At 42.2% G+C, this 22,500-nt stretch overlaps 1 protein-coding gene across 1 annotated transcript in view; it reads left to right on the forward strand.

Moving 5' to 3' along the window:
- MGMT (O-6-methylguanine-DNA methyltransferase) overlaps positions 1 to 22,500 on the forward strand; it is a 147,987-nt gene that overhangs the window by 106,257 nt on the left and 19,230 nt on the right. Inside the window, exon 6 of the mRNA XM_050340826.1 lies at positions 9,970 to 10,127. Coding sequence (XP_050196783.1) covers positions 9,970 to 10,127 — 158 coding nt within the window. The remainder of the gene's footprint in view (positions 1 to 9,969; positions 10,128 to 22,500) is intronic.

Below are 22,500 nucleotides of genomic sequence, written 5' to 3' on the forward strand. Positions count from 1 at the left end.
GGGCTTGAGGTCGGATTGGCAAGAGGTAAAGCCCATTCTTCACTGGGTAATGCCATTTTGGGAAATAATCCTGCCAAAACACATGGGCGACAATCTCAAAGCCCTGCAGAAAAGCCTTGCAGACTGTGTATCTATTAACTGTTGCATTTGGCATGTGTTAGTTTTTCTGAGGTGCTCTAATGCCTGCCCAGAGCCTTCTCCAGGTGAACACTCAGCTCTCCCACCCTGCCTCCAGAGCAGAGGGGCTCCAGCCCTTGTAGCATCTGTGTGGCCTCCTTTGGACTCACTCCAGCAGCTCCATGTCCCTTCCTGTGCTGGGCCCCAGAGCTGGAGGCAGCTCTGCAGGTGGGGTCTCACCTAAGAGGGGCAGGGGGGCAGAATCTCGCCCCTCGAGGGGATGAGCCCAGGCCACAGGGGGTTTTGGACTGCAAGTGCATATTGTTGAGTCATGTTGAGCTTCTCATCCACCAGCAGCCCAAGTTCTTCTCCTCAGGGCGGCTCTCAATCCATTCTCCACCCACTGAGTTCAGGTTTTCTCCAACCCAGGAGCAGGACCTTGCACTTGGCATTGCTGAGCCTCCTGAGGCTGGCACAGCCCCACCTCTCCAGCCTGTCCAGGTCCCTCTGGATACCCCATCCCTTCTTTCCAGTGTGTCACTGCACCACACACTTTCATCTTCCTCCGGTTGTGCACGTCAGGTCCTTGGCCAGTCTGCCCTGATGGAGATGCTGCGTGTCAGGCATCAGGTGAGCCCAGAGTTGGCCCAAACAGATGCTCAGAGGGCACAGACTTCATTATACCCGCACCGGGAACTTGCTCTGAAAAACGTCCTGATGAGTTGAATTCTTAAGAGGTTCCTGATTTATCTGTATCTTAATTCATTTTAATAGGCTGGAGTATCTGCAGGTGCTGTTGGTTATAATTCTTGGTGCTCACTGTCATCTGGAATTCATGCACTGACGCACGTCAAGGTGGACATCCAAAGTCAGGGCCCAGTTCCAATAATTCAGCCTTAAGTTTTTGTCCTTCAGTGTCCCCGTGCACCAGCTCAGAGACCTGGGCCTTGCAGCAGAAGGGTTGTAATGTGTATTTTAACTCCCTTAGGTTTTGGACTTTTTTTTTTTTTAAATCCATGCATAATTGGGATTATATCTATCTGAGATATGTGGAAAAAAGTAAGTTTTACTTCAGATACCAGTTAGCAACTGGGCTATCACTGCAAGGCAGGGTTCTGGATAGGGGTGGTGGGTTTGTGTAAGAAGTGATGCTACGTGGCAGTTGCCCTGAGCTGGGGGATTATGGTGAATACCCCAAACCAGAGGAGATAGTGGAGAAGCAAAGGGAATGTGGTGTGTGGTTTCAGGGTCCCCTGCAGCCAGCCCTAACACAGTTAATTGCCTGTGATAAAACCGACCTCGCAGGTCTGATGGGAGAGTTCTTTTATATAAGAAAAAATGTTTTGTAACAATTTCTTGTAAGTGCTAAAATTAACTGACTTTCTTTTTAACCTAATTATAGCTAGAACTGATGATATCACCTTTGCTTAATGTTGCCGAACATCTCGAGTGTGCTGCCGCTTGGAACTTGGCTCAGTTTTTGCTTCCTGTTTTAAAGCATTTAATGTGAAGCATCTGCTTATTTGTTGCTTGTTCAGGGGCTTTTGGGCTTGTGCTTGATCTCCTATATTGTCAATCTAGAACAGGGTGGTCCTTTGCAACAAGAAGATACACAGAAATCAGAGGGTTTTGTCTTTTCGACAAATTTTCCAGTTGTTCTGCTGCCAAACCCACTGATTTGAAACAGAAATATTTATGAATATAAATACTCTGATACTCAGAGTATTTTTGTTCTCTCAATAGGGCCCAGCTGCAGGTCTTTGAAGAGTTTCATTCGTGGAGGGGGGTGGGTCTCTGGGGAAGGTCTCTGGGCTAGTTGTGGGGCTGAGCACAAAGGAGAAACAACCTTACAGTGCTGATGAGCTCCAGAACTAACTGGGGTTTTCTTGACCTGAATGATTCCTGAAAGCAGAGGTGGGGTGGAAACGTGCAGAATGAAATCTGGAGAGAACAGGAGCTAGTCTGGAAAAGATGTGGGTGGGAAACAGGAAGGAGGCAGTCCTGGAATTGGTGACCAGCATGGAGGTGGACCATGAAATCTGCTGTAGAGCAGTGAGGTCAGACAGCAAGTACTGGGATGGTCCAAACCAGGTGAGTTCAGGAGGATGGGTGGTGACCAAGGTAGAAAAAGGGCAGAACATTAAAGCTGACCTTTATCCATAATGAGATTCACTTCTCTGAAAACACAATAAATATATTCAGGAAAAATAAGCCAAGACCGCACACACACACACACACACAGAGCATTGTTTTCCTTGGACATGTTCCTTATGTTCCTTGGGAAGTCTCTCCAGTCCCCAGTCCCTCCGTGGTCTCACAGTACCATCTCCCAGGGCAAGATCTTGTTTGGAATCTGTGTCTCCCTATATGGGATTCCAATCAAAACTTTAATGGTACAGGGCAGTGAGTAGCATTTAATGACCTTCAGTGCTATCACTTGAGTCTTTTGGGCATTGACATTGATTTTCCTTATCTTGGCATGTGAAGACAGGAGTCTCACTCCCTGCTTTGAAATGTTTGCTGGTACGTACAGGATAAGCAGGCAGCAGCTTTTCAGGCATCGTGGGCTTGGGCAACCCCAGATTGGTCCCCAAATTTAACATCATTAATTGCAAAAATTGAGGGGAAAAATGAGGCCATTTGGATATCTTTGTATGTTACTCAAGAGGTGTCTTTATTGATTATTTATTCATTTTATAGTTTTGTATATTAATATATTTAATTTATTATTTATATTTATATTTATTTTATTGTTTATTATTATTTATTTGGCGTTTGTATAAAATGCCCAAATCTTTGTGCAGATGCTTCTTTTCCAGGGTTGAAAGACAGGATGCAGAATTTCTGGCTGATCAGATCCAGAAGAATTTGCATCTTTGATAACAGATAAAAACAGAATAGAGAAAATATTGCACAGGTTGTATGACAAGGAGTAAGTCTTAGTCCTGAGTTGTTGTGCTCTTCCCTAAATGCATCAATTTGTTCTTAATTGGTCTTAAAATCAGCGGCGTCAGGGCTGTTCCACGCGAATTGGGGGGTTATTGTGTTTATTGCAGCTCTCACCCTTTTTTTAATCTCTCCCTCCCATCATACAGACACTTCATTTATAAGAAGCTAAATTAAACTATGTCAGGATGTGCTTCTCCATGAATTTTAAACCTAAAAAGCTGCTTTGTTCATTGATTCAGTTGCGGGGAAGAAATGCAACAGAGCCACCCGGCTATTTGAACTCTTTATTTCCCACATTTACAATATTAATAACATTGTTTCTAGAAGTTGTCACATCAAGTAAAAGATCTTCATTCCAGGCTGTCTTTTGGGGCCAAATCGAGACTGGATGCATGCATTTAATAAATTGTAGTCTCAAGTAGTCATTTTGGTAAATAATTAGGTTCGGTGGAAGAATAAGTTAGCATATTGTATGTATCTAATGTTGCAAATGTACACACAGCAAACTTTGCCATTAATCAACAGTCAAGCACTGTAAGTTGGGTCTCATACATAATGAATTGTTCTTAAACCTCCTGGGCTTCATTGATAGAAAAATAAGAGAAAACACAAGTGTAGTAAGCTTTGGAATAAAATTTAACGAGATTGCTCTGCATCCCGTAATCGTTTCGGAATCATTAGAGACCAGATAATTCAGCTGCAGTTTTGGGGTGGCCTTTAGCCTTCATCTATCAAAGAAAGGCTATTTAAATGACATTTAGGGGTGGATAAAATACATTTTCCGTTAATTTCACAATAAAGGCTTCAGTAAAAATGTCAGCTAACTCTGTGTTTATATGGAACAAATAATGCCACATCAGCAAGTCTCATTTTAATGTTAATTTTGGTTTGCTAATCATTACTGATTCTTCTATTTGAAGAGTAACACACCAGCTATTTCTCTAAGAGAAAAATGATTTGCTAAGTACAGATCTATGTGATTATAAGAAAAAGACAGTGCAACTTTTTATACAGGCCCTACTTAGGGTGAATTCACATGTCTGAGGGTTGTGTGGAGAGTTGTCATCATTTGATCACTTGCTGATCAAACAAAAAGATGCCATTTAAAAAAAATACTCTTTTAAATTATACTTCCTCCTCACGCCTGTTTATGGCAAGAGTTACCACTCAGGTCCTAGAGGATCAACAGGGAGTTCTCCTGCAAATGTAAAAGTTTACTCTGATTTAGAAGCCCTATTTTTGTAGTAATTACATTATTAACAAAAATTGCAAAAATTGCTCCAAAAAATTGCAAAATGAAAAATTACAAAATTGAAACATTAAAAAATTACAAAAAGAAAAAAAATTCATCATTTAATCCAAGTCTGCCCATATGTACCAGTAGGTGACTGCAGGATAGGAGGAGCTCTGATTTTTTATTTGCTAATTGAACTTTTTTGGTTTATTTCTTAACCAATTTGAAATAAAGGGACTTTTCACTTCCTCAGTTATAAATCTCTTCTTGGGCAAAGCCCTGGAAGTGAGGTAGTTTTCCAGGGATAAAATCCTCAGGTGTGCGTGGCTCCAGGCAGTGGAAATGAGCTTTGGATGTTGTGTTCAACCAATTGATTATATTTAATGTACACAAATATTTTATAAATATACAGATACTTTATGTTATGGGAGCTGATACAACATCCTCATGATATTTATCCTAAGGAAGCTGCCAGCTCTTGGCTTCACCCCAAAGAACGTGCCAGCAGAGCTGCTGTGATATTTTCTCTGCCTTTCAACGCAGCTTAAGGTCCATCTTGTTTCTGTTAAGATTTATTAAGGACTGAGGCAAAAAGTAGCTGAGAAATAAATAATTAAAATCCTACCCCATTTAAAGCATGGCTTCTCCCAGCATTTCTCTGATTTTCATCATGGTTAAACTATTTGGGATGATCCTGAAGCCAATCTGCTGCTTACATGTTTATTTTGGAAGGGCGGTAGAAACTTCCAGTTCTTGGCAAGTGGTTTGGAAGGAGCCCATTAAACTGAAACAGGTGGTGTTTCTGCTTTTCTCCCGCTCTGCTAAAACCATCTTTTCCTTCATTTCATCCCGTGCAAACATGAGAAGTCACAGAAGAAACACGGCCGGGATGGAGCCTTGGGAAGACACCTCTCAGCTGCACAAGCACAGGAGCCAGCTGGCTTCCCTGGCGTGTTCAGGCTTTACAAAGGGCTGTAATGGAAAGAGAGACATGGGATTGCAATAGGAATGGTATGGAATAGCTGTTGGGTGGGAAAACTGGAGCAGCAGGGCTGCTCCTGGGCTCTGGTGGATTCCCATGTCGGGAATGATCTTACGGCACTCTTGGACTTCACCACCACAGGCTGGAGATCTGATCAGCAGCAGTGGTTCCCTGGCCTGGAAAAAAGCCTCTTTGTGAGAGGCACCCACCTTTAGAAAAATACATATATATTTTAGATGTCTTCTTGTAGCTTAAAACAAGCTTTTTTTTTTTTTTTTTTTCTGTTGGAGGAGTTTGGAGCTTTAATGAAAGCATCACACTGTAAAGCTGTGAAGGTGAGTTGCTCTTGTGCAGATGAGCATCCATTTAACTGACTCATTTGCATTAACCAAAAAGTTAAGGCAGACATGTAACTCACTGCTGACATGTTAGAGGCTGCCACATTAATGCAAACAAAAGAATTCTGTGCTAAATAAAATAAAATAAAGTAAAAAATATAAAATAATGCAATCAAATAACGCAATAAAATTAAATAATAACATAAAATACTTGTTGACCAGGTGAAAATGCAAAAACCTTCTGGTTGAATTTTTTGAGAGGTCAGGCAGTACCCAACACAATTCACTAGTGAAAACAAGTGCAGTGACAGTCTCTGATGAAAGTGGAAGTGATTTAAATAAGACTGGTGCATTTTAAATAAATGCTTCCTGTTCTTTATTTATGGAATCATTCTATCCCCATTTGAGAAAAAGGTGTTGGTACTTTAGGAAAGAAAATTATATTCTTTGGGGCAAAAAATAAAGCAGGTGGATTTTTTATATATTGGAGGGTTTTTTTTTTCTTTTTAGATGAATATGATGATTTTATTTTCCTGTATAATATTACATCTTTTTGAAGGTTTAAGACATGAGCTTTCCATAGGTAAAACATAATGAGTGGCCACTTTGGCCACCACCCTGTGTGCTGGTGCTTCTGTGACCGAGAGCAAGTCCTTTCCTTGGGGATCATCAAAGACATTAAGAAAAGCTCCTTTTTTTTTTTTTCATTGCTAAAGTTTAGGCACAAGTAGTTAATATGACTCTTAGATGGGTATTTTCCCGAATTTTGAACTTTTTCCTGTCCATCTTGACAGTAGAGATGCTCAGGAATCCATGCATGGAGCGGAGCGTTCAGAAACCTTCCAAGAAGTCTAATACTGAGCAGAAGAATTTCCTACAGGGGGGGATATTTCCCATGATGTAACTATTCTGCTCCCTTTTCCTGTTTTGAGACCACTTTGACTTTGCTTTTCAAACAAATGTATGGTTTAGTTGGATCAAAAAATGGCTTTGAAGCCTGAGAAAATCCTTTAAAAGGCAGCTGGTGTTTTCAGTTGGATTTTTAATGCATTTTGTAGGAGTCCTGCTATTCAGGTTTGGAATGGGAAAGGGGAGGAGGGAAGGGCAGGAGTGGGAGGAGGGCCAGCAGAAGACACCCATGCATAAGCTGTGTTGGTTCTTTTTCTTTATTAATGCTGTCAAATTCCCAAGAATAGCTGTTACCATCTCTAGCCAAGCAAAATTAATATGAAGGGTTTTTATTTTTTTTAACTCCCTGCCAATTTGAAGCTCTTGGTGTGTATGTTCGCAAGTGGAGTTTGTATCCTACAGGAAAAGGAGTCAGTGCATTCTTGGAAGGAAATTCATTTTCACTGTGCAAAGGGTTTGCTTTCTTGGCTGAGGTGGACATGGCCATAGAGGTGGCAGGTGTTGGGAAAGTGTCTGTTTTTGAACTGCTAGGAGAATGGTCCCACCAAAAACATCTGAAGATGTTCAGCAGTGACACGACACTGCTATTAAAAGCAGTAATTAAAAAAAAAAAAAAAAGGCAAATTAAAAAAATGAATGTTATCCAAACAGCCCTACCAGGGAACACCTGGTAGAGGTGAGGAATGTGTGTGTAATGGTTTGAGTTGGAAGGGACCTTAAAGCCCATCCTGCCATGGGCAGGGGCACCTTCCACTAGCCCAGGTTGTGCAAGCCATGTCCAACCTGGCCTTGGACACTTCCAGGGATGGGGCAGCCCCAGCTTCTCTGGGCAACCTGTGCCAGTGCCTCACCACCCTCACAGCCAAGAATTCCTTCCCAATATCCCATCTAACCCTGCCCTCTGGCAGTGGGAAGCCATTCCCCCTTGTCCTGTCTCTCCAGGCCCTTGTCCCAAGTCCCTCTGCTGTTCTCTGCATACTTTTAGGCACTGGAAAGGGCCTCCAGAGTCTCCCCAGAGCTGCTCCCAAACTGGTTTGGGGGCGAATGATGTTGTTTTGGACCTGTTGGGTTGGTCCCTGTCTGGCAGCTCCTGGGGCTGCTGCTCACGGAGCTCCAAGGAGACGGAGTCGTTCAGTTTTATGATGACATTACAGTCCAAATCATTTCCAGACTCCTGAGAATGTGAAACAAGATGATGTGAAAAACATAAGGCGACTGTAGTTTTGAGCGCTTTCCATGCTCTTCTGGATAAATGGAGCAGAAAAGTCTCCCAACTTCTCATGGAGGTTTCAGAGGCGTTATCATTATATTCTGTCATCATTATTTTGTCGTAGCTCCAGCAGTCCATGGTAAAATGGAGCCATATTTTGCTGTGTTGTATCTATGTGGAATAATGGATTATCCCTTGTGTTGAAAGCTTGGTTTGAGTCCATATTGGGGGGTTTTATGTAAAAAATTTTATACTTGGATTCTTGGATTCTCATACCTTTTTTTTTAGGAGAAAGATTATTAATTATTAAAATAGCATAAGCTTTAGACATCAGCTTTATAAAGCAATTTGGTCCTACTTCACACACAAAAAGAAAAATCAAAAGCATTAATTTGATAAATAAATGGAAAAGGAGAAATAAAATTGCACTTAATTCCTAACAAACTGGATCCAAACCTGATTCTTCAGTGTTGTTTTGCCTCTGCTCCAAACCATGGATTCTGGTGTGACCAGAGTGTTTTAATTGTCCATCTCTGTGTCCCTCCCCTTCTCTGCCACTTCCTCATCAGTAATTATGTGGTTAACAATTAATCAGAAAGTGAGTTGGGGCTGGGGGACATGGCAGGGCCGTTTGATCAGGCACCAAGCAAGTGAGGGCTTCGCTTCTGAGAGCAACCCTGACCCGGCTCCTACCGGCACATCATTTATCCTGTCCGGAGGCAGCGCCGGGGCTGCCGCTGATCCCGCTGACATCCTGTCGCTCCGGCTCCATGGGCTGTTGTGCATCAGGAGTGGGAAGACACTCAGTCTCTTCTCAGAGGTGCCTCGTGGCAAAGGCAGAGCAGGTGCCTTTGATACCATTACTGGAACATCAGTCGTTTCGTTTGCTTTGGCTTTTTGCTCAGAGGGGTCTCACAAAATATTTCCGCTCCCTGGCGATGTGCTGGAAATTGGGTGTGGTTTGCTCTTTCCCCACAACTGGGTGGCACAGTTCCTCTGCTTTTCTGTTGTCTCAGGTTCACATGTATTTCAATATTTCTGCAATTTTCTCTCCTTTCTCCTGCTTTGTGACACATCCAGCCTCTCCTCAGAAGGCTCTGCAGTTGAGGAACTTCTGGCTCCACCTGGGAAAAAAAGCTGCAAGAATCAGAAAGCCTTTGGATGGCTCATCAGTGATGCTGAATTTTCTGGATATGAGAAGATTGCTGACAGTGATTGCTGTTTTGGCCATCACCCTTGATGTTGTCTCCATCACTTCTCAGGGACGCATTACTGATGGGCTGTTTGTTTATTGGTACCCCGGACTCCTGCAGTTTGGAGACATCCCCACCACATCACAGCCTTGGAAGCACCAGGGGAGCATCACCACCTCTTTCCCAGCACTGCTCTGCATCCCTGAAAATGTGCAGCTTGGGAAACACAGCTGGAGATGTGCAACAGCACAGTGTTCACATTTGCATCGCTCTCATACACACGTCGCTCTTCCAGAGGGGAAGAAGCAAAAAAGGAGCAAGGGAAGATGCACATTTTTATTTACAGGTGCTTTCTGTTTGCTCGCTTCGCTCTTCAGACCCTGCAAGCAGGAGCTGCCATTGAAAATCAAATGAATTCTCAATTGCTTCCTTCCAATTCAATCAGGGGAGGAAAGCAGAGACCTGCCACGTTGCTGGAAGGAAGCGGGGCAGAGGAAGGCACAGGAGCAGCAGAAAGCTGCTTCCTTTCCTCCTTTCCCCAGGGATAGTCCCTGGGGAGAAGGGACTGTGCCCCTGGGGGACATGGAGGAGGAGCCTCCATGGAAGCACAAGGATGTGTCATCCACCGTGGGTTTGGGTGGTCTTCTTGCTCTCTGACATTTCCTATTCACACACAACATTTTCTTCATGCCAGTCTTCCATGGATTTTTTTACAGGTGTACCTAACGTTGTGTCGTTGTTGCATTTCTAGAGATGATGAGTGTGCATTTTTGTTACTGCTGTGAGGAATTCTGTCACCTTTATCTGAACAAAAAGTAGCTGGAGTCTGACTCCAGATTAAATGTTTTGAGGTTTTTATTCTGCTGATTTACAGAATGTGAACATTCATTTTTTTCACAGAATGCCAGAATGGTTTGGGTTGGAAGGGACCTTCAAGACTGTCTCATTCCACCCCCTGCCATGAGCAGGGACACCTTCCACTAGATCAGGTTGCAATTTTTATTATTCTAATTTTGCTTTTCTATCTCTCCCATCAGGGCAGAGGCCTCGGCTGCCTGTGAAGTGTATGAGGGAGCAGAGGAGATGCCAGAGCCGCTGGAACAGTGCACAGCCTGGCTGAGAGCTTATTTCTGTGAGCCAACCACCATAGCGAGCCTTCCCGTGCCAGCCTTCCACCACCCACTGCTCCAGCAAGGTCAGTGCCACGGGACACCCATCCCTTCCCCATTCCCATCATCCAGGAGTGCTCTCTCCCATCTCCCATCAACCACACAAAGATGATGTGGTTCAGCTGTCGACACGTGCTGGCTGAAAGGTTGGAATATGAACACATCTGAAGGGTTGTGAGCTCCTCAGTGACATGGTTGTTCACTTACAGTAGCTTCTGACCAGCAGAAGAGGGGTTGAGGCTTTGACATTGCTGTCTCCAACTCCCTGACAGGAGGGTGGAGCCAGGTGGGGATCAGGCTCTGCTCCCAGGGAACAAGGCACAGGACAAGGAGAAACATCCTCAAGTAGTGCCAGGAGAGGTATAGGTTGAATATTAGGGAAAATTCCTTCATGGAAAAGGTTGTCCAGTCCTAGAACAGCTGGCCAGGGCAGGGGTGGAGTCCTCATCGCTGGAGGGATTTAAAAGCTGTGTGGACATGGCACCTGGGGACATGGGTTAGTGGTGGCCTCGGCAGTGCTGGTGGGTGGTTGGACTTGATGGTCTGAGAGGGCTTTTCCAACCTAAACAGTTCTGTGATTCTGTGGTTCTACGTTCATGTCAATAAACATGGGCCATAGAAGCAGTCAGTGATAGGTTTCATAAGTTAGCTGTGTTTTTATTCCTCAAAGTTATAATAAAAAATGTGTTGGTATTTTTTAACAGAAACAATTTTTACCAAGAAGTTGTTCTATTTTTGTATTTAGATAAAAACAGGACCTGAGGAAAAAATTGTCCTTACCATCCTCCATTTACTGTGTTCCCCAAGACCTCATAACAGAAATCAATCACTTGAAATTAAATAGATCCCATTATTTTTGAAAAAAATTAGTAATAATTATTACAGAAGTCTGACTTTTGCAGTGTCTTCTTGTCTGCCCATGAATATCATCCTTTCCCAGTGAATAAGCGAGTCTCACTTTTCATGAGCTTTGCACAGCTCCTTTGTTTTCATGAGGATCTTCTGTACTTTCTCTTCCATGGTACGAAAATTCCTCAGTGTGAGGAATTCTTCAAATTCCAGGATGGTACTGAGGAATTTTTTATTAGCTGGGATGAAATTAAATGCCATGTTGTGAAAACTTTAGCATTGGGGTGAATGTGAAAACGGGCAAAGCCGGGTGGGAAATAGTTACTGCTGCTTCTCCTTCCATCTCTGAACATCTGGGGAATTCTGCTTCCCTGATTATCCACCAGAAGATTATAAAACATTTAAAGTAAGGCTTTTACTTTCATTAATTTTCCTAAATGGGCTACTGAATTCTTTTTAGCTTGGTGAATGAAATTCCTTGGTCTAAGCACTGCTGTTGATGTTTTAGCTGCTGGTTTGGGGTTTAACCCTGAGAGGTTTGACTTGACTTTGTAGGAGACTTTGGGCCATCCCAACAACCTTCCTGTGCAGGCAACACTGAAAAAAATAAGTTTATTTGTTAATAGGAAGCTTCTAGAGGGAAAGAAATGATCACCCTTGAATTCTGGGAGGAGAAGGGAAAGCTCTTCATCACTGTCCAAGAACAAAACCCAGCCAAAAGCTGTGGCAGGGTTGGGGTGGAATGTGAGTGGTGGCCATGAGCATAAACACCAGGTCTCTGCAGCACCTGTGGCTTTGTGAGGGATGAGACTGGTGGTCCCACTGTCCAGGCTGGTCCTCAGGAGGTTTGACACAATTTGGGTCCTGGGGAGGGGCTGGAGGGCAGTTTTCTCATTTTAACATGTACAGATTCAGGTTTTTCTAATTTAGTTCAGTTATTTGTTCTTGGACTGGGACCAGGTGTGTGTGTTTTATTGGGGGAAGGCACGGAGGTAATGGAAACACTAACAGAGAATTAATTGGCTCAAATCACAACGATGTGAGAGCATTTCTGTTCTTTTCTTGTTTTCTCCTAGTAATGCTTTCATAAAATAGAAAAAAAAATAACCAAACTGTATTGGAAGGAATGTGGAAATAGATGTCAAAAATTTGTAGAAACTAATTTTAAAAGTTAAGTAGGAGAAAGGTAAGGTAAAAATCAAAGTATGATGGGTTGCATTTCAGTTTATCTGCATGTCAGAATTGCAGTTCTGCTAAATTAGGAATTTGGTATTTATTTACTTTTTCACATTTACATTTGAAAGTGCCTACTCATTTCTCCAGGCACTTAAAAATGCAGAATACACATAAATGAGATCATGAGGATCCAAAGCCAAGAAGGCTTTTTCTCATCACATTGCTTTTCTTACATCTCTGTTCATCAGCAGCTCTTCAGTGACTCACAGGGCCCTGAGCAATCTGAGATAGTGGAAGGGGTCCCTGCCCATTGCAGGGGCTGGAACTGGATGGGCTTTAAGGTCCCTTCCAACCCAAACCAGTCTGGGCTTCTGTCATTCCATGATCACTGAAACCTTTGGCCCTCCTTTCCCCCCCTTCCCTCTAAATATAACCATTTACAGTGTGGTTCTTTGATATTTGGTGATTTGAGTCCCATCCTAAAGAACTTTTGTGATCAGCACTGACTAATTTCTTTCTAATCAGTGCTTATATTGAATTTTATTTTATTTTTCTGTACTAACATCACTTGAGGACGGTTTTGCTTGAGGAAGGTTTTGCTCACATCAAACACACTAAAGAGGTTCCTCATTTAGCAAAAATAGTGTGAAGTGTTTTGTGATGAAGCATTTCTCAATTCATGGTCAGTTCTCTGCAGCTGCTTTTAGGTTGATTTTTTTTTTTAGCTGTTAGGACATAGTTTCTTGAGGAGAGAAAGGTCATGACAGTCACCTCTAAGATAGCAAAGAGCAGAGACATCTGCAAATTCAGAAATTAGAGTTACTCTGCTTTTTATTTACTCTATTAAAAAAATCTGTAAAAAATCTATATTTGCTGTTTCAGTGGTTCGTTCTATGTCTTAATTTTTTCTGAAGTGCCTTTAATTTTCTAAATTGCTGTTAAAAGGGGAAAACACACTTAAAAGTGCTCCAACCATCATCAACCCACCACCACCATGTTCACCACTAACCTTTGTCCACACAGGTTTTGAACACTTCTAGGAATGGTGACTCCACCACTGCCCTGGGCAGCTGTGCCACGGCTGGACAAACTTTTCCATGAAGAAATTTTCCTTAATCTCTGATTTAAAGCTCCCCTGGCACAGCTTGAGGCCTTTTCCTCTTGTCCTGTGCCTTGTTTCCTGGGAGCAGAGCCCAACCCCCACCTGGCTCCACCCTCCTGTCAGGGAGTTGGAGAGAGCAAGAAGTTTGGTTTCCCAACACTTCCAGGAGTTCTCGCTTTACTGGTTGTCCAGTTTAGTCTATGCATCCAATATATTTTTTTAATGTAATTGAAGATCCAGAATTTTCAACAACCTGTGTCATGGCCAGTGCTCAGTATGGAATTTCATTAAGTAAAGCTAAACAAGGTTTTCCCACTTCTCTGAGGGGCACACCTCAGAAAAAACCCCAAAGATTCCTAATGGGAAATGTTTAACTGGTCTTAATGTGTCCTGGTCATTATCTCCCTTTTTATATGAGGAAGAACAATGGATGCTGTGATTGTTTTGAAGCCTGTGCATGGATTGGTTGATTTGTGGGTTGGTGACGTGGGGCAGGCAGTGGTGAATTGGCCGGTCCTGAATTCCCTGACATTCCTTTACTGGTGGTTTCCGATGGGGATGGCTGCTGGGAGCGTGGCCACGGCACCGGGGAGCGGGTGTGTGTTTGCAGACCAGATGGCTCATTAGAGCAGCAAGAGCAGAGGAAATTGGAGACACACAAGAGCTTTCCTTTGCCCTGTGACCAGCAGCAGCCCTGGGCTTCTGCTCCTCGTGTGCCGTGCGGTGCCGTGCCACTGTCCTCAAAGGATGAGTACTTCAGCTGTGCTGAACCATGTTTTTGTGTTCCTGAGGGTGGAGTTCCTCCATCAGGTCATTCTATGAAGGGTCTAGGCCTGAAGTAAAGCTGAGCCTTTCCCTCAGACCGGCTCAGTGCCCCTGTTCCTACAAACGAGCTGTGAATTCCCATGTCAGTGTGAGGGAGTAGGGTTTGGCAGCTCTGGAAGTGGCATTAGGGCACTAATGGTTTTAAACTAAACTGGGGGGCAATTTAGGTGGGATATTGGGAATAAATTCTGTGTGAGCTGGTGAGGTCCTGGCATAGGTTTGCCCAGAGAAGCTGTGGCTGACCCATCCCTGGAAGTGTCCAAAGCCAGCTTGGATGTGGCTTGGAGCAACCTGGGATAGTGGAAGCTGTCCCTGCCCATGGCAGGAACATGATGGTCTTTAAGGTCCCTTCTAACCAAAACCATTCCATGGTTCTATGTTCATCTGTGTCATCTTGCAAGCCACAGGCAGAGAAAAGTTATGCAAAAAGATCCAGGAGGAGCAGCCTGAGGATGGAGAGCAGAGGGATGAGCTTTGCAAACCCCATTAGTAGCTGAAATTTCTTGTGCACGATGTATGTTATTCATCCAAGAGGGGATATTGATGAAACATCTCATGCATAATAGGAGCAGAGAGTCTTCAAAGGAACTGGGAGCACCTCCATTCTCCCTCCAAGGTGACGTTCCCAGGCCTGTAATCAATAATTACCCTGTGATTTCCTGGGAGCCTCCTTGTTCAGACACTCAGACAGGAGCAGTGTGGGCTGGTGAACTGCCACAGCCCCTTCCAAAGGACAGTGAACACAGTCAAACACCAGTTATGGGCTGAAAACACTGTTCATTTTCTGGTGTCACCTCCACGGAGTTGGACTTGTCCATCACCCCCACACTGCTCATCTGTGCTCCCTGGGTTTGCAGGGGTTTGGGATCTCTCCCTCCGGAAAACACCCATGGAGAAAATCCTTCCCTAACTGCATCTTGATTACTCTTCACCCTTCCTGGAGGAGTACACAGTATCACCTTTCTTTTACTGGCTTTGCATATTCTAAACTATTAAAAAAAAAAAAAAATCCTGCAGCAAATTAAGAAAGAAAAGGAGATTTTTTTGTGTGTTTTCTGACTGTAACTCAGCAAAGGCCAAAGTATTTTTTTATTCTTTTTTTGTAGTTGGAATGCTCAAATCACAGGATTGTGGGGCTGGTAATTTGTGTACTTCTAAAATGACAAATTCAATACCCACTGAATGCTTATGTTTAAAAAGTGATTTTAATGGCTGTGCTACTCACCCTAATTATAGTGTGCTCTGTATCCTGAGAGTAAATTTTTCTCATGTACAATTTAGCCAAAGAGCTTTTCTATATATAAAAATTATTTAAATAAGAAAAGCATTTACATTATTCAAATGAATACAGATCTCTTTTCCCCTGCTTTAAATTACAGTTTAAAAAAATCATAAAAATCATTGATTTTGTTGAGATATTGTGAGGTAAAGCTGGAAAACTTGAATCCTCAGGTGCCAGTTTATGGATAATAGTGTAGGAACTCTGTGCTCATGTTCAGTGGGAAAGAAATGGCTGGTAAAATACCATTCTTTAGAAGACAAGAATTAAGAAGCAGAGGGGGAAGGTCCAAGGCTCTAAGGGCAGAAGGTATGAAAAAACCTGATCAGAAAAGTAGGAGTAGTTGGAGAGTGCTCAGGAATGTCAGATGTCAACCATCCCCAATAGGAAAATCATCACACTCAGCCCACAGAGAGACCAGGAATCAATCTGTCCCTGTATCATCTCTCCATAGTTCCATCATTTCCATTAAAAATGGAAAATCCAATAAAATCAGCTGGGAAAGTGGGAATCCACCAGGTTATATAAACTGCCAGAGGGAAAGGGGAGATGGGGTATTGGAAAAGAATTCTTGTCTGTGAGGGTGGTGAGGCCCTGGCACAGGTTGTCCAGAGAAGCTGTGACTGCCCCATCCCTGGAAGTGTCCAAGGCCGGGTTGGATGGGGCTTGGAGCAACCTGGGCTAGTGGAAGATGTCCCTGCCCATGGCAGGGCATGGAATGAGATGCAGTTTAAGATCCTTTCATCCCAAACCATTCTGAGATTCTATGACTCTGTATTTTTTATATTTATATTGTTCTTAAGCTGCATTGTTGCTGAGGAGGAGGCAAGACTTGCCTTTTCCTACACAGATCCAAAATGTCATTTTTACCATTGATTTATGCTGCAATTTGTGAAATTCTCTTAGTTTTGTAGTACAGATCCAATTCACTAAAGAAAAAAAGAGTTGAGAAATGTTCCTGACTTTTCCTTTCTCAACCCTGCAGCTTCATCAGACATGCAAATACATTTCCATTTAGGCTTTTAGAAAACGTTAAATATGAAATAATCTGCTCAAAAGGGTTCGTACTTCACATATCTGGACATGGCAGATTCAAGTGCAAAGAGATGACAAGCTTTCATATTCCTGTCTACCAACTCAAAATTCAAATTCCAGAGACTGGCATCTTCTTTTATTAGCATTTCATGTGAGAAGAGTTTTGATAAGGAGAAAGTCACTGTTTTGCGAGATATTTAATGGATTTTTACAATCCAGTACTTTCCTACAATTTTCTGCAGACAGAAATCAATCTTCCCCAACCTTCAGAAACGGAAACAACAAACCCCCAAACCAGCCCAGTTACTTTTATATCTCATATTCCTTTTCCAGCTCAGTTGGCCCATTGTTTTTTATCAACTATATGTTTTTTAAAACAAAACTAAACAAAAAATCAATACAAAATGCATTAGGGACAAAAATATTTACAAAATTCCTGACCCAGTTGCTGTTGAATTCAGAGCAAAATTCCCATCATTTGTAGAGGAAGCTCGTGTAGGTCTGAGTTTTTTAAGTTTATCTTAAGTCTTTTAATTAGAGCTCACTGTTTATAGGATAAATTGTCTGCCAAATACAAGCCATGTCGGACAATTCAGGCCCTCTTAGGTGCAGATGTCCTTTTTGGAAGCACTGATTGCAGATGTTCATGGGGTTTTGGTGGAGCCTTGTAGGGTAACTATTACCTGAAGTGTGACCTTAAAAGAGAAATAGGGGTGGGGAGAACCATTTGTCTATCCTGTCATGGTGAAGGCACTAAAAAGATCACTTATTTTAAAAAATTCATTTTTAAATTAATTATTTTCAGTAGGATAATTCTTTGTTCTCAGTGTTCTTGATGTTTATTACAGGTTGGCCAAAGTTAGAATAAAAAAGATATCTAAATAGGGTTTTTTAGGTAAGAGTGCAGTGTTCATCTGTAAAATGGCAACATTTTTACTTGTTCCCAGAGAATTTGGGGATATGGGAGCAAGTCATGATGACTCTGAAGTAGCTGCAGAGATGTGGATATTGAAATTATTCCAAAAAGAGGCTTTGGTTTAGAAAGGAAGGGTTTGTGTTTTGGTGGTGGGATACTGGGGAGAAATTCTTCCCTATGAGAATGGTGAGGGACTGGAATGGATTTCCCAGAGAAGCTGTGTCTCCCTCATCCCTGGAAGTGTCCAAGGCCAGCTTGGATGGGGCTTGGAGCAACCTGGGCTAGTGGAAGGTATCCCTGCCCGTGGCAGGGGGTGGAAGGAAATGGGCTTTAACCCAGACCATTCTGGGATTACCTGACAGGGATAAGGTGATTCTTTAGGTCCCTTCCAACCCAAACCATTCCATGATTATATGATCTATATCTTTACATGCAGCTGCAGTGGGACCAGTTTCACTGCAGCTGTAAAAACCACGTGCACGTGATGCTTCTTTATAAAGTGAATTTGTTCAAAATAAGATGCTTTTCTCCCCCTGAAGTGAAAGGAATCAGTTGACCCTGAGCTAAGAAACATTTTGACCAACCCAGTAACTTTTGACATTGCTGCTTGTATGTGAGATTTAGATAAAAAGGTAAGAATTGAAGGTGGAAAAAACCCACCAGTGTAGGAAAATTACTTTTTGTATCCAGAGCCGTGTGTTCATCATCTTCACCCAGACCTCACAACCTGCTCTCATTGCAGACCTGTGAGAAATAAGTTTAATTTAATTCATTTTTCCTTTGATTTGTTGGCTTGCTTGCCACACATGCAGCCCCACGTAACCTTTGCACCCCTCCTTAATAAAACCCCATGCAATCAAGATAAAAGGAAAGGATTTTATAAATACAGCCTCCCACACCCATTTTATTAATGAACTTTCAGGCAAGTTTACTTAAAACCCCTTATTGATGGGAAATATCATCAATACTCATATACATTTAACCTGTTTAGTGTTTCAAATGTGCTTAATGGAACTGTTACTATGGTGAGCACCTTGTTTCTAAGTAATGTTAATTTTTTTTCAGAAAATGACAATACAGTGGCATTTCCAACAGCCTTTATGTTAAGGACACATAGATAAATTCCTCTGTGGGGAAGAAAATTGGTAATATAGATATTTTGCTGCTGCTTGACCTAAGGATGCCCCTTTCTCACCCATTTCCAAGATGTTTTGCCACATGTCCTGACCATTTTATTTGCTGGGAAAAACAAGGACTTGCTTAAGTGTAAAAACACACTTTTCACTAGAAATTTTCATCCTGCACTCTTCTCTGAGTAAAATATGCAAGAACAACATAAATGGCACACTCCTTTTTTTCCTTTCTTTCTTTTTTCCCCATGAATTGGGCCTTTGATGTTCAAGAGGAGCCAGTATTAAAGGACATCCCTAGAAGGCTGTAGAAATTGTCCCTATTTATGACAAATGTAAAATAGTACAAATCGAGCTGAATGTGATGGTGTCATTAGTTTGGGAATCGCATCCTTGAAAATAACTGTGGAGGAGCCAAATCGGTTTAAAAGAAGATAACAAAATGGTTTAAGCTACTTAGGTTGAATGCCAATTATATTTTAATATTCAACTGAGCATATTTTACTAAGAAAAAAGGCAGCGTCGACGCATGCATAACTCATTGGCAGCGTCGACCAGCTGTGCCACTCTTCTCTTCGAATCACTTTGTGCATTTTAGTAGCATGGTAATTTAGTAGAGAACTACCTGAGTGATGGCATTTTCAATGAGCAGGTAATCTACAGAGAATTTTTATATGGTTATGAGTTCTGTGCTTCAGCCTGGCAACACAAAAATACATCAAGACCAATTACGGTATCAACTTTCAGCGTGATACCCTTGCCACGCAAGTGCATGTATTTCTGCCCCAGGCATTTCAAATTGCATCTAATTTGAAATCTTTGGGGTTTTAATTAAATTTCAGAATATATGGAATTCTTCATTAGTACCTGCTCTGAATAGCAGATTATACTTCTCTCAGTCTCTCGTTAAAGAAGTAGGCTGTGGTAAATAGCATGTTCAAGAACTGATCATTTGTGGTGCCTGGATATTGGGAACAGAAATAGTGGAATGCAAAATAATATCAAAAAGATTATTAGTCCAGTGAGGGACTCTTGATTTGTATTTTAATGGAATTTTACATTTCTCTTAATGATTTGCAAATTGTCCTCTGATTATAAGATGCATTAAGCTTTTCATTTTAATGGAGAGACACAGCCATTAGCAGGAATTTTTTTCTGTCTTCTTTTTAGAGTGCTTCCCTGCAGCAGATAAATATTGAAACCATTAACACCTTTTGATGTACTTTATAGTGCTGCAGCTTGGACCAATACATGAATGAACATGGCCCTTTTATATTTTAGCACTTTGCTGGAAGCTCCTGGTTGTCGTTCCGTAGGTGAACAATGACCAGAGCCGCACGGTTCCATATGTTGATTTCCTTATAATTAATGTTCCAAATGTTTCGGGGAACATCATTCATATTTAATGCTGAAAGAAATAGTAAAGCCAACAAAAGTCAAGATCTGAAATGCAGATGGAGGGTGCTGTGACCTTAGCTCTGACCATCCTTCCAGGGAGGAGGGTTTGTTAAGGATCCGCACACGGCTTCGTGTGGGCCAGAACACAACGGTCTCCTTTGTTGCAGACACCGGGATACACGGACACTCTTCATTTGTCAATCTGAAAGTCAAATTTCCTCCTTGCTTTCAGCTTAACGTGAACCCTTAATGTTGTATAAACATGTTGTGCCTGTGCTGACTTCATTGGGTTTGGCAGGAGGGCACGGGATGAGGAACAGCCTCTTTTTTGTGGCAGCTTGCGAAGCACGGAGAGGATTTTCCTGATACTGCAGAATTACTTAGAAAAATGTGGCTATTAGAACGGGTAAATCACAGAATCACTGAATATTCTGAGTTGGAAGAGACCCACAAGGATCATCAAATGTGTGATTATTAACCTTCTGAATGTATTAAAATCCCTGCAATATTCTTTAGATGCTTTGGAAAATCAAATCATTGTTTAAGAGGTGCAGGACAGGGGTGTTTCCCCAGCCCCAGCTGCTTCTCACACCCCAAATAACCCAAATTTCTGTTTGTATTTTTATGGACTCTCCTCTGCTGGCAGGTTACCTGTGAGAACTTCCTCCAAACTGATTTTAGGGGTGCCTGTTAATTGAGCAACCTCTAATCTCTGAAATCCCATCAGGGGTCACTGGTAGGACTTCTCCTCTGTTTGCTTCCAGGATGTCTGTTTAAATAATTTGGGTCTCGGGAATTCCAGTTGCAGTTCATTTAAGCAGAGCTGTGTGATGGCACCAGTATCAGTCAAGAGGCTGAGTGATTCCATGGAATAACACTTCACCTCTTCCCAGTTGTTTTGGTAGTTGCTTAAAAACAAAAAAAAAAAAACACACTTTGAGATCGAAGCCAGAAGATTCTGGGAATTATTTTGCTGCTGCTGCATTCTTGGAAGGACGTTGCATCATCTGTGAATTAGCGTTTGGAAAGTGCTATGTGCATGTTACCTTCATACATTAAGTATTTGTAATTCAATAATAAATTAATACAAACAAACAAAAAAAAAACCAACTAGTGCTTTGATACTGATTTCATTTGTGTGCAGTGAGCAAATAGTTCCATTTTATTGCATTTAAGCAATTTAAAGAGTATTATTTTGAACATGCACATTTACGAGAAAACTTAGAGAAAACTAAAGAGTTTGCTGTTTCTATTTCAGCCCAGCGAAGATCTGACACTTTGTTCACGTAGTAGAGCACATTTGCATTGCATGTTTCATATATTAATTTTCTAGGGCAGGTTATCTTTGGCAACAGGATCTTCACAAAGCAACTGGGGGTGCAGATTTCTTGCTCCAGAGGCATTTGGGAGTGGATATTTGGGGCCGTGCTGAAAAAATGAAACAGTAGAAACACCTCACTGGTGTAATTCTAAGTGGAATTGTAGAGAAAAAGCAATTATGTGTGAAGCAAGGAAAACTAAAGGAGAGATGCTGGTACTTGCCAGCCTCCCTCCCCTGCCAGGCCTGGTTTCTCTGCCATCAGCCTTCCCAGAGGACACCAGGATACCTGTGCTGACATAATCCAGTGGTGAACCAGCATGGGCAAAGTGTTATATGTGACAGGTTTGAAGGGAAATAGTGCTTCCTTTCTCCTGAATAACCTGGCTTGCTGTTGCCCCATTTCATGGATGGATATAGGATTGTTTTGTGGATGTACTTCTTGGGGAATGCAAGTGATTTCATCTGGGCTGTGGGGCAGTAGAATGGTTTGGTTTGGAAGAGACCTTTTAGATCCTCTAGTCCCAAATATATATATATATATATATATATATATATATATATAAAATTCCAAATATATAGTACATGATGTAGTAGTGTAATAGAGGAAATACATCTGTGCTTGTGAGATAATATAACAAAGTCCAGTTTGCAGAATCAGTTTTACACAAGATGATCTGTCAAAATTCAGGGATTTATTCCCCTTTCATAGAATCACAGACTGATTTGGGTTGGAAGGGACTTTCAAGATCATCTCATTCCACCCCCTGCCATGGGCAGGGACACCTTCCACTAATCCAGGTTGCTCCAAGCCCCGTCCAACCTGGCCTTGGACACTTCCAGGGATGGGGCAGCCCCAGCTTCTCTGGGCAACCTGTGCCAGAGCCTCACCATCCTCACAGGGAAGAATTCCTTCCTGAAATCCAATCTAACCCTGCTCTCTGTCAGTGGGAAGGCATCCCCCTTGTCCTGTCTCTCCAGGCCCTTTTCCAAAGTCCCTCTCCAGCTCTCTTGTATGTTTTGTTTCTTTCCTTTCCATCACAGGAGTGCGTTGGAGCCCTGAGATGATGAACACTAAACTTGTAGGACATACATATTATTAATTTTAGAGCCCATTTTTCACACTTCCTTCATGGTGGTTCTGGGTTTTTTGTACTAAGGGGCACTCAAGGTCCTTGTTTGGATTTGTCACTTTATTTCTCCAAAGCTGCCCAATTTATGCTCAGTTTTGTTACCCAATTTTGCACTCCCAGGTTTAGTTTTACCACTGATGATCCTGAGCCAAGACCTCAAACCAAAGGTCGTGATGAGTTGGAAATTTTGATGTTAGTGAGCTTAATTTATAGGGATGAATTGGAGGTTGTACTTCAT

The sequence above is a fragment of the Myiozetetes cayanensis genome, unplaced genomic scaffold (genome assembly GCF_022539395.1).
Source record: "Myiozetetes cayanensis isolate MyiCay16 unplaced genomic scaffold, myiCay2020 scf10, whole genome shotgun sequence".
NCBI lineage: Eukaryota > Metazoa > Chordata > Aves > Passeriformes > Tyrannidae > Myiozetetes > Myiozetetes cayanensis.